Here is a 13,194-nt window from a genome sequence, read left to right as displayed (position 1 = left end):
ATTTAAAGTTATGAAAAATGGAACTAAATTATGAAGTAGTGCAGCAACTATATAAAAAATATTGAATGATTCTAGGAATAAACATACCATCCCGAGCTGGAGGGATTGTGGGAGGTGGAGGAGGTGTAGGTGGTGGAGTTGGTGCCTCTGTAGGTTTGAGGACTGAAATGAAATAATAATTTTTTTACTTCATATAAATTATTCAAGGAAAAAACTCTAGATTATATATTATATTATATTATCCAACAGAAAGATTCTAATGTCTTCTCACTAATGTAAAAAAATTAAAATTGGCAAGAAAAACTTTCTTGTATTACAAGAATAATGAGATTACAGCTAAAAGTAAAAAGTAAAAGATTTAATTATAAAAGGAACATTTTTATATGAGCTCAGTAACACAGCATTCTGATAAAGGATCTGTTTTTCAACCAAGTGCTAGTAAATACTTGGTTTGAAGAAGAGCATAGAAATTTTTCTTTACCTCATAAATTCCATTTGACATATCACTGAAAGAGGAAAGAAAATCACTTAAAGAGGTATTGAAAGCCATTTAGGAGCAGAACAAGTTCTACAGCTGAAACAAGACAAGTTCTACAGCCAAAACTTAAGGTTCACAGTGTCTATTACCTACCTGTATGCTCCCTCATAGAGACTGGAGGTCCCTCAAGGTTAGGGGTCTGAACAAAGACAGTGGCATTGTATTCTGTGTCTGGTGAGAGGCCAGTAAAACAGTGGCTCGTTTCTGATCCACGTACTGTGATTTCCTTTCCTCTGGAACCTGTCGAAAAAAGCCCAAGGGAGAGACAGTTAGAACTCACTACTCCCCTTTCAATATGTGTACAAATAAGTGTAGAAATTAGAGACCTCTTGAGAAGAAGGTTGGAGCCAATGCAACAGCAGTCTTATTCTTGTCCCATAAAACCCTTTCTAGACCAAGACTGTGTGGTGATTATGAACCCTGGAGCATACTGGAGAGTGACACTGCAGTCTACATGTGAAAGCAGGTAACTAGTAGATTCCCACTAATGAAAGTTCACTTGACAATAGGCAACACTCCACCTTTGCAGCTTTTTCACCACTAGAGAAAAACAGGTTATGTACAGATCTTTAAAGCTTAACCAGATGTATCATGGCTTATGGTGAGTGACTGCCACAAAGTGTTGCTGTCACTGACATTAGACAATTAGGTTTCCAGAAAATGTAAAAAATAAAATGCACTTACCATCAGCTGGGTTTAGCTTCAGCCTGTAGGAAGTTGCTGACCGATGAGGTGACCATCGGATACAGAAAGTATCCCAACCCACTTTGTAACTTGTTAGGTCAGTGACATTCAAATATACTGTGAAAAGAGAAAGAGATAAACTGTTCTCTGGAAAATAGCATGTAATGGATAAAGAACACCAAAATGAAAATCATATTAGTAGTGCTGATCCAGAACTTGATTTTTAAAAATCCTCACAGAAAGAAAGAGCAGTTCCAGTTACAGTCTCTTTATATTATGCCCTAGAGATCCCTGCCTAGCCACTTACAAAGGCCCAAAATCTGATACCCTTCCCGTGTTGGGTAACAGCCCATTTGAGTTTTCACATGAAGTAAGTTGATTTCTTTATGAAATAAGAAACTTCCAAAAATAAAAATCTGGCAGTATGAAAAGAACGTACTAAGTCAACAAAACTCAGGATGATTGATCATTTTAACTGAAGAAATTTTTAGACGTTTGAGAAGCCATCATTACAATTATCTCATTTTGAAATGCTGATGATTCAATCACTGGACATTCCTGTGAGGTAAAAGCAGAGAAGCAAAAAGACTAGACCTGCTTAACATGGTTAGATTCTGTAGTACCCTGGAGACTTAAAATCTGACTTCAACTATAGCTTAATAAAATTTTAGGAAGTAGACTAGAAAATTTTATATCATCAAATCATTACTTAAAAATGTATCTTCCTTACTGTTCCCAAGCTTAGCATTTTTAAGATCTACATCATGGACAGATGGTAAGTATTCTCCATGAGAGGATACTCAGGCTTTCTAACAACCAGCCTTAAAAATCTTCTCTTAATCAATGTTATCTCAGATCATCTTATGTATCTAGCATGACCACAAAATTATTCTGACTTACATGTAGTGCCTTGATCTGTCAGAGGTATACTCATTCCAGAATCATACTGGGCATAAACATTCACATCATAAGTAGTACTAGGAGACAGATTATGCAAGGTGTAGGAAGTCACTTCTCCCACAAAAACCTCCATGGGCTCATTCGAACCTTGAATTGAAAGGAATCATTAAGTACAAAGAGAGAGAAAGAATCATGATTACATGAGCTACAAAACCATTCCCCATCTCTTACACCAGTAAATGTTAGTCTCATTTTATCTAAAACAAAGCATACTGACTTCTTATATTTTAGCATATTAGAATGTTGCAAACAGAACATAAACACAGCTTTACAGACTATTATGCAATTTTTGTGTTTAAGTTCTAGAAAGGTACGTATATTTCTTGACTGTCATATAAAACAAAGGTTCTGAAGGCCATAACACCTAAATACTTGTCCAGTACTCATCTCACACATACCAGTTCATACCCTTAGAAGGACAAGAGATATTAAAGAGATGAAAACCAAGTCAGGTCACTGTATCAAATTTTAACTATACAATTCAATCTCTGTAATTGAACATATGAAACTGTGTTTGAGAGTTTGCGTTTCTTACAAAACACTGATAATAAGACCTAAGCTTTCAGGAAAATCAGTAAACAAAGGAAATAAATAGATCATTTAGCACAAAAATTTCATGATACATATGATTTCTACTCTGATCTGCCATTAGCTACTCACTGTTCTGAAATTGGTATACTTAGAATGAATAGGTTTTCTTACCCACAGGTTTGTATACAATTTTATAGCCAAGAACAGGGGATGGTGAAGGATCCCAGGAAACTCTGAATCGTGTATACCATTCATCAGTTATATACATATTTTGAGGAGGAAGCAGACCAACTAAAAAGAAAGAAAACCACTCTGATTAGACTAGTGACTGTTTTTCAACCTCTAGAAATGCACATTGTTACTCTACAAGGTAACAACCACATCAAAAACCTAATTAACAATGAAACCTTAATAATGTTGGAGTGCTCAAGGAATACATCTTATATTTTAAAAAGAATATACAACATGAAAACTAGTTACCAGTTCTGCCATTTCCAGTCAGTTGTCCACCATCTCCATCTTCGTACACAGCAACAACAGTAATTTTGTATGGTGTATCTGACTGTAGTGGTTGTAGTATCACATTATTTCTTATCCCAGGAACTGTTGTCTAGAACACAAAAGAAACAGAGGTAAACACACTCACAGTCTTGTAACTGATCAGTAATGACAGTTACTAGAACCCAAAATTTGTTTTGACATTTGGCACAATTTTTTTTTATGTCCACTGTAAAAAAATTCATTCAGGATATATAACCTATAAACAATTATTAGTCTTTGTTATTTTAAATTATAAAACCCTGTGGTCAGCACAAAAAGATAAACCAAATTGACTCTTCAGTTCCAACCCTCACATCAGACTGAGGTGCTGCAGTTCTTCACCAAGATTTCAGTACTGTTCCCTCATAGAAAGGAAGAAGTCATGATGATGTGTTTGGAGACATAAAAAAGAGAGGGAAAAGCTCATAAAATGGGGGTGAAAGTCAAAGTTATTTCCACTAGTCCACAGTTTCATCTCTACTTTTTCATTACCTTCATCTTTGGATATCACTTTCTTGGCAGAAACAAGTTAGTCTGAGAAGGAAAGTCTAAATATTTTGATATATAAAAACGTCCCTATTATGCATCCCTCAATCTCAACTTCCTGGTGCAGCCATGCACTAATGAAAATGTAAGTATAATCCCAAAAGGAATATCGCTCCATAAAGCTCCATAAAATACTGAAACTATGGAAAGTAACTTGAGGAATCTATCTCAAAAGCATATCCCAGTCAGCATTTTCAGTTGTTTGAGATAGGTTTTTATGAATTTTCAAGTGTTTTCTGCAAAGAAGATATGTGTTGATAAAATATATGTGTCCTGATTAACAGGTCCAGTAGGGAATTTTCAAACAGTGAATTTTCAGCATGCACTATATAATAATATACAAGGAATAATAGCGTTTAAATAGCATTCTAGACATGTTACATTTTGGCTGGTGGCAGTCAGCAGGAATTCTGCCACTGACTTCTATGGGATCTGAGTTTAGCTTTGCTATAAATACTCTGTGAATTTTATAAGTTTCAGACTATAACTTGCACTATCATTAAGCTGCAGGAAATGAAACACAAATGCTTAAAATTCATACCTAAACTTACAACAGCAAGTTAGATGCTGAATCAAAGTTACCATTGTTTTCTTATTAGACTTTGCCAAGTCTCTTCAATTTATAAAATGCTGACTTATGTTTATTTTGTATCTTAGCACACTGATTTCATAATGAACAGAGTGTGAAGTAATAGATGGCTATTCATTGTATTGCACTTAAATTAAATGCCAGGAAGGAGGTTCTGCTTAGAATCTTCTGATTAATGCATGACTCACATATTTAAGATTATTTTACACACAAATTTGATCATTAAACTATATATGTTCTGCAAATTCATTAATATAAACCCATTTCATACAAACCATGGCTTCTCAGCACTGATAATGAACAAAGAAGCCATATAGCCTGCAAAATGTACTACATGTAGAACAAGTATCTTTGTTTTTCCGTAGCCTAAAGAATCAACTGAGAACATCTCAGTGCTTATTAAGGAATCACAGAACTTACATATTCATCAATAGGGTCTCCCACAGTGGGTGAATAAATGATTCTGTATTGCTGAACTGGCCCATCAGCATGATCCCACTGTACAGAAAGGCTGTTTGTAGTCTCATCGAACACTCTCACATTCCTTGGACCACTGCGAGGCACTAAAGAATGAACACACAGAAGGTTGTATGGAGCATGATGCTTCTAGTTCAGCGTCACCCTCATCAGTTCAAAAGCTGCCCTGAAGCCAAAGCCTAGGGCCCTTCCTGAAATCTTGAATAAATATACACAGGTAGATTAAGTCAATGATAATATAGCAGTGCCTGAAGGTCTTAAATGGAAATAGAGCCTAACTGGAGGAACTAGAGCAGTATGGAGGGGAGAGAACATCAAGGGAATGTGCAAAGTGAGCATCTACATACATTCTGCTTCTCAGACTCCTGCAGACAAGGGTAACTACAGCCTGTCACATCTGCAAGTTTTAGATGAATATGGGGATTTAACAGAGAAAGCATAGAAGCAGCAAAAAAGAGGTGACCTATTGACAGTTTCTATACATGTTATTTCCAGAACGAATTTTAAAGAAGCTAAATGTAAGCCAACCAAAGTCCCACAAGCTAAATTGTAACAAAGAGGTTTTGGTGTTTAAGTATCTCCAGCAAAAAAACAAACATCTGGGCAGACTGACACATACATTACCATGTCAGACACAGAACATAAGTACTCTTTTTTTTATTGATAACTAATTCTACCCATTTAATGTGCTTTTTTTTTTCAAAAGACAAATTGTTATTTATCTGTAACTGAATTTTTAAGGACAGTCTTTAAACTCCTAAACATTCAAATTAAGCTTATTTCACAAGTGAAAATTACATTGGGGATTATGCATGTACCACAACTGACAGACAACAAGTTCCCTCCCATGGAGGCCTGTAATTGCTTCAGTCATAATTTAGATGCATTAATCTCAGAGTTGCACTAAATGGCTTATATTATTTGTGACTGTAACCAACTTCATAAATTCTTCACATACCAATTTTGACATATATTTCACAACACAAGTACTGACTGCCTCTTACATGTTCTTCCCTGTGCTTGGCTTGGATTTCCCTCTCCGTCTGCATAAAGAGCTATAACATTTATTGAGTAAGCAGTGTCAGGAGTCAAGCGCTCCAGAATCACATCACGAGTGCTGCCCGGTACCACAATCTAAAATAGAAACAAAAGGAACCTATATAAATAGAGCTTGAGTTTATATCATGTCTTTTTGGAAAACAATTTGAATGAAATACAGAAAAATTGGGAACATGACCATGCTGCACACATCCAAGAAAAGTAATACAAATTTAAAGTAAACAAATAATATTGACAAAAATTCAATAGAGTGTGGAAAAAAAAGGACAAATACATAAGGAGCTCTCATTCTGCAAATAGAGTTGTTATTTTTTAAATTTTACATGAAAATAGTTCAGAAAAAAAAAAGAAAAACATGTAGGAAGGAAAAATAAAATGTAAAGTCTGTCACAGCCTATTAACATATAAAGGATATTAAAAATTCTCAACTTTCCTTACATAAAAACATATTCATCTGTACATGTACAATATAGGTGTACATTTTGTGTACATTCACAGTCAAAGTTTCAAAACTGCACTTATTTCTACACATCCAAGAAGTCTTCACATCTGAAGGATAAATTTTTACCCATATCCAGACTTCACTACTCACCAAGACCTACTTAAACACCAATGATTTAGGGTAAGGAAATGGTTTAGTGGTAAAATCACATAAACTTGGCATCTGGTTTCATAATTAAACATTTCCTAAGAAATAGTTGTTATTTCCTTCTCTCTTACAAGAAAAAAAAGGTTTTAATTTAGTCATCTTTACCTGCAATATGATAAAGGATACTCAATTTTCAATATGCAGTTTTAAATAGGAGAGTCTTATTTCTTATGTCTCTCATTTCACCAACTTAAGGCTTTATTTACAATGGACTAAACTCCTATAGACACTGTTTTCAGCAGAGACACTCCTGGGCAGATAGTTGGCCTCAGTTTATTATTTTATTTTTTTTTTACACTCATTGAAGGAAGCAATATTCTCCACACACTTTTGATAAATAGTATAAAAACTAAATTACTTACAGATTCTGATGGCCTTGGGCCAGTCAGTGGAGCGTAATTAATTCTATATTGCTGTACTGGACCTGGAGCAGGTTCCCAACGCACATTCATGCTGTTTGGTGTGGGATTGTAAACGTGAACATTTCTTGGTGTTCCTCTCTCCACTAGACCAAGGATAATTTAAATTGAGTTTTACAAAGTTGCTTATGTAAGTTATATTTCTACTTGAATTTACAACAGAGCTCAAAGGAAAATAAAAAACACAGCAGCCCAAGATAAACACATTACTTTTGTTAGCTCCTACAATTTAAGAATCTCAGTGATTAGTCTTCTCAAACATCCGTGCTAGGCAGTTAAGTACCTGTTTATACTGCAAATTGAAAGTATGATCATAACACTTTGTTATCCTGTTGTTGATCAGACATGTATGAAAAGTAGACACAAACTACACATTTTAGCTCATGTTGACATTAGGAGCTTAAACTTCCTGGGAAATTTTAAGTACATGGTATAGACATTGGCATGGATTAAAACCAATATTTGGTGTTTGTTCACCGGTATTGCTACTGGCACTACAATTGAAATTTTACTATTCTGTGAGGTAAACCGTAAATTCGCTTCACAACTTAGGAGCTGAGCTTGCTCGAGATAAATGGACTGAAAGCCTCCACACAAATAAGCAAAGAAAACTAAGTTACAGAGCTGAAACCATAACCCAGATGGTAAACAGTTTTTGCATTTGTGTTTTAGCTTTGGGGAAAATAAACTTCCACTTTTGATGTAAAATCAACTTCTAATGATCTGAGCCACTCACACAAAAAATCCTAACATTTCCTGAAAAGGGCTATTTTACTTACAAGTTCTTCCAGTGTCAGAGACACGTCCACCATCCCCCTCTGGGAAAACTGGAACCACAGTTACAGTGTAAGGTGTGTTGGGTTCAAGAGTCCTTAGGATGACATAGTTTGTGTTTCCTGGTACTGTAGTCTACAAATTTAAAAACAAAGGTAGGGGCATGACACATAAATATGTAAAAAAAGTCTAAGCTTTTTTGTTTCTCACTCCTCTACTACATTTCATTTCCAGACTGGATGTGATAATAACTAGAGAAGGTGAAGCTTAAAATAACAGAGTTCATGGTATCTACTGGAATTACTTTTCAAAAAGGTTCTGTCTCAGACTTAAGAAAAATTATTAAGTTCTATCCTCCATTATACAATTCCTTACAGCTATCTTCACTTAGGGTCCAGATCCTGTTCTGCTGATGGTAGTAGCAGAATCTGCAGTGATCTCTTTAATGACTACTATTTAGCATCTCAGAGGCACTAAGAGGTCACTTTCTAATTCAAAAAAAAAAAGAAAGAAAACTTTAAATAACATCACAACATGCTAGTGACAAGAAGTAATGAGCAGGTCATGTTAGAAGATAAAACTCCACTGCATTTAAGCATATTTGTCATCAGTAGCACTCTAGATGCTATTGAAACAGTGGCAATTCATGTACCTCTCATTTCATGGGCACATTAAATTGCACAGATGTAGAAAAAGAAACACAACTGGGAAATAATAATATTTCACAGTCTGGAGTAGGGTTCCTATTTTCATTATTTTTTTAGCTCTTTAGCAGTTAAGTAATTTCAGGAAATTAGAATGTGGATTTTTCTGCTTTCACAAATATCATTGCAGCTGACTGTCTACAGTCACATAACTTCTTAGCAGTAAAAATAGGTGGAAATAAGTTCTGCTAACTTTAGCACCTTTTGTACACCCTGAAGTCAGCTTTACGTTCACACCCACTGCCCTAAGAATAAACAAACAAAAAATTGTGTGCGGCATTAAATCCCTGTGCTAAGAACTAATCTCTAATGGTCTACTATATAAAATCAAACATCTGTAATACATATGAGAACAACTGAACTTCAAGGAGGTGCTGTGTGTTTTCTCCAGGGTAGTCATGAACGGAAAAAAAACCAGTGCATAGGCAAACAAGACCTACTTCACTCAGTAGCATTTCTCTGACCAGCACCATGAGCTGTAATTTATCTGAGGCAGCTAGAGAGATCCACATGAAGAATTTACCATTTCTTCTGCACCTCCAGCTGTAGGTCCATAAAACACTTTATACTGGCGAGGACTTCCTTCTGCATGATCCCATCGAACATTCAGAGTACTGGTGGTTGGGTCATAAACTAGCAAGTTCTTCACAGTAGTGAGAGGTTCTGAAACAGATCAATGAGCTGTCAGAAACATGGAACCATATTCTCTCACCTGTGCTGTCAGATCATGATTGTGTAAAGTTTCCTTAGGAAATTTAAAAACCAAGAGGTTTAGTAGTTCGTGTTAAATGTTATTTGTCTTCATTAATCAGAACGCATCAGCCTCATCAACCAGCATAAGCAATGCTAAATGTAGTAAAAGAAATTTATTTCTGGACACTATTTTAGAATTATCCAATGAGGCCATTAGGATTTTTGCTTCATTCCTCATCAAACACATTGCTGTGTCTGACTTTCCATTGCAAGTTCATTATTAAATTACGTATAAGTGGATTAATAAATTTATATTTGAACAATTAATTAAATATAGTGAAATGCCTGCAGTGTCTTTGATAGAAAATCATCCAGTTATTTCTATAGCAGGATCAAAACAATGCATCAGTCTCTGAACTGAAGGTGCTTAACAGCACCCATATGAGAGTTACATGTCTTCTGATGCTTTAAGGTGTTTACTAAATTATGGCATACAACAATTAAAAAATTTAAATGACGAAAAAGTTCCATAGGGACGTTAGGGTTTTTTCAGCCTTAAAAGCCAGGCATCCAGTCTGAGGTAGTGGTCCAGGGTTTCTCTACAGCCAGTAGACAGATCTTCTTACTTTAGATATTTGAAACCCACCAAAGGACAAATACAGATGGGATTAATTTCACCACAAGAAATTTTTCCATGCTAATTTGAAAAGCAATACATCAATGTTGTTTTGCACTTAATAAGATCCGAAGAAGTTACTTACTGGTTCTGCCTCGTCCCGTAATTCGTCCCCCTTCACCATCTGCATACATTGATGACACAGTAATAGCATATGGCGTGTCAGGCTGCAGCTTCTGTATCACTACACTGTTCTGCCGCCCTCCAATCATAGTCTTCAGCGAAACAACAGAAAAACATTAAAATACCCTTTATACTTCCTCTTTTGTGCTTAATGCTACAGTGCAGAATGTAAGCATTCGATGCAGAGTAGAAAACACTATGATGCATCATATGTTGAAATGCTCTTGTGACACTGAGAATAGACATTGAACAGCAATAACATTTAACACATATTCTTAGCAAGTTTAGACACAAAGCTACTATTCTTTAAAATCTCCAAACTTGCATATAACCACACCTATGTATCAACTGCCAGTTCTTTACCAGCACAAACTATATTGTAAATGACTATATCCTATTGAAATCAATCAGAGTCTTTTATTAATTACGATAAACTCTCATTTGGGCTCTTTACGCTCCACTCTCAGGTAGAATGCAAGCATGGAATAAATTCCAACACTCTGTAGATCTCTAACATACATTAGATACAATATCAATATTGTCTCTCCTTGATTTCAAAAATTTTACAGCATGACACTTCAGCTTCTGAAACATCTTTGTTAAGATTCTGTCTTCTTTTTATTTTTATTATCTAATTTTTATTTTACATATAATCCTGTGATCATAATCTTCACCAATTAAGTTAAAGATTTAAAGTACACTGAGAATAATACTTAGATCTTAAACATTTGATACTCATGAGTTTTTTGGCTTTTAATAGTGTGTAATTACACTTGCTCAAGAGCATCCTTTGTACTTTTAAGACTATCTGCACATTTTCAAAGCCAATTCAACTAATGTGTTTGTCATAACAAACTTTAAAAGCATCTGATTATGAAGAACTGACAACAAGCAAGCATTTATACATCTTCACATTTCGTAGAAGTAGAATATTTTAACTTACAAGCAAAGTACAAAGCTCTTTTCAAAGAATAAATATTTTTATCATCCCACCACCCTAAATGATCATTACGGTCTCTGCAGTTTGGTGTGCAGTTTTTGCAGAGCTGTCTTCAAACCATCCATGCTTCGTCTTGGTGCTGAGGCCATTAAATGTCAGACAGGGCAATAAAAACCTTCCAAAAATTCTATTTTAACTATTTTGGTAGGGACAGCTCTACTGCCTACTCAGCAGCTACATTTTAATCAAATATCGCACTAAAAAAAACAGTTAAGGCATTATGATCATATGACAAAGTTATTTGTAGACAGACATTAAATGCCATGAATAGAGGATGAGTGTTCTCTGGGCTCTCCTTAAAAAGACGTGTTTTCTCCAACTGCCACTGCTGAACTCTATCCAGCTCTGAGTAATTAAGTCTATTAACTATATTTTTGCACAAATTTCAACAGAATGATCATAATTTTCTTTTTACTCCAGTGCCAGCAATTAATTACAGTAATTAATTAACCTTACTGCTGTTCCTTTTTCTTCTAGTGATTTCTCCCTAAACTTGTATTAAACTGCTCAAATTCATTCAATACTTCAATTGCCTCAACTCAAATGCATGTTGTTCAGAAGAGAGTTAAAATGGATGTGTAAGTATCCAATTGATTCTAAAGTAAATATTCCTAGATACACTTCTGAACATGTGTGATCTCCAATTACAGGGGCAAATTAAATGAGCGTGTTTCTCATCTGAGACTGTTCCTCTGAGTCATTTGGCAGTAACCGCAACAGCCTCCCACTGCGGGGCATTTTTAAGTAGCGCACATTTCTGATAAACAGGTTGACCGAATTACCATTCCCAGGCTGTGCTGTGTAGGCTGCCAGTAGTCAACACAGCTCTTGCTGACGACACAGGGAAAGCTGGCTGACCATACAGTACTGGCTCTCCATATCATTACAGCTGCTCAATCCCATTAAAAGAGTCTAAAACACCTTAAACACTTCCCTAGCATATGTTTTGCGTGCATTTTTTTTTTTGCAACTGCTACTTCTGGGTGGTTTTTCTGACCCTAGAGCAGTGAGAGATAGTCTCAACTGTTCAACTGAACAGCATGTTCCATGGCAAAGTCCTCTGATAGCACATGAACCACACCATGAAAATAACTGAAAACTCTGGAAATGGAAAATAGCCAAGGTATCATTGATTGTTGTGACAACTATATCTGTGATTTGTAGTCTTACATGCTGCTTGACTTATTCCTCAACATATTTTAACTTTATTATAGTTATATCTATAGATATATATTGATGACCTTAAGGGTCTTTTCTAACCTAGACTGCGATTTTCAAGAAAACAGGATGCATCCAAAGTAATTTCTGCTCCATGAAGAGCATTCTAACTTGGATTTGAAAGGGGAGAAAGAAAAAGGTGGGAGTATATACTGTTTCACTATAAATAGAAATTTTCACCTAAAAAGTGATTAAAATATACAATGTTGTGCTTTGAAAAGAGATTATTCTAATGGATTTGCAGAAGGTTGTATTTAAGGTTGAAAAACTACAGCACTACAAAATTAGTTACCGACTGTTCAGGGCCATCCCCACTGATAGGCTGGTAAATGATCCTGTATCTCTGCACTCGACCACTGGCAGGATCCCACTTCACAGTCAAACTATGTGAAGTTGCATTGTACACCTGAAGGTTTCTTGGGCCACTCTTTGGGGCTAAGAAGTGCAATAAAAAAAGAATAAATATGTTATTCACCAAAAATCAGGGACAAATACTTCATTCATACTTTTAGGGCTGCATGACTGCCTGATCAAGAGCAGAATGTATGAAGTAAAAGAGAACATAAACTGTAATGTTTGTAAAATAATAAACATGTGGTAATCTAGTGTTTAGTATTCTTCCAAATACACAATAATATTTATTAAATGATCTCAGCTTTTTAATGTCAACATTTGTCACAGTTTAGAAAAAGATAGCTATGGGTTTTTCTTAATAGTACAATACCGGGAAATTCAGATCCTTACCTTGTGTTGTGATAGGTACCACGGGTACTAGAAAAAAGTAGAAAGAATTTTCAGAATTCTTGTATGTATATGCTTTCTGTTTTAATAATCATGAATAACAATATGCAGAATCCCTTTATTTACTCACATGTCCGTTCACTGCCAATGAGCTCATCACTTTCTGATTCATCAGGATAGATGGCAGTAACTGAGATATCATATAATGTGTCTGGATTCAAATTTTCAAAGACCAAACTATTGTCATCCCCATTTAAGATAGTCTTGTGGAGA

The 13,194-nt window shown here is 35.4% G+C and overlaps 1 protein-coding gene across 1 annotated transcript in view; it reads right to left on the bottom strand.

Moving 5' to 3' along the window:
• The window catches only part of COL12A1 (collagen type XII alpha 1 chain), a 100,752-nt gene that overhangs the window by 37,162 nt on the left and 50,396 nt on the right, over positions 1 to 13,194 (bottom strand). Inside the window, 15 exon segments of the mRNA XM_032681271.1 lie at positions 88 to 162; positions 632 to 778; positions 1,223 to 1,339; positions 2,123 to 2,269; positions 2,885 to 3,004; positions 3,194 to 3,323; positions 4,809 to 4,951; positions 5,870 to 5,999; positions 6,936 to 7,078; positions 7,772 to 7,901; positions 8,994 to 9,133; positions 9,925 to 10,054; positions 12,473 to 12,615; positions 12,925 to 12,951; positions 13,052 to 13,184. Of these exon segments, the coding sequence (XP_032537162.1) occupies positions 88 to 162; positions 632 to 778; positions 1,223 to 1,339; positions 2,123 to 2,269; positions 2,885 to 3,004; positions 3,194 to 3,323; positions 4,809 to 4,951; positions 5,870 to 5,999; positions 6,936 to 7,078; positions 7,772 to 7,901; positions 8,994 to 9,133; positions 9,925 to 10,054; positions 12,473 to 12,615; positions 12,925 to 12,951; positions 13,052 to 13,184 (1,855 nt within the window).

This window comes from Chiroxiphia lanceolata, chromosome 3, assembly GCF_009829145.1.
Source record: "Chiroxiphia lanceolata isolate bChiLan1 chromosome 3, bChiLan1.pri, whole genome shotgun sequence".
In the NCBI taxonomy this organism is placed as follows: Eukaryota; Metazoa; Chordata; class Aves; order Passeriformes; family Pipridae; genus Chiroxiphia; species Chiroxiphia lanceolata.
Note: the sequence above shows the minus strand (reverse complement) of the source record. Positions and strands in the feature narration are given on the sequence as shown.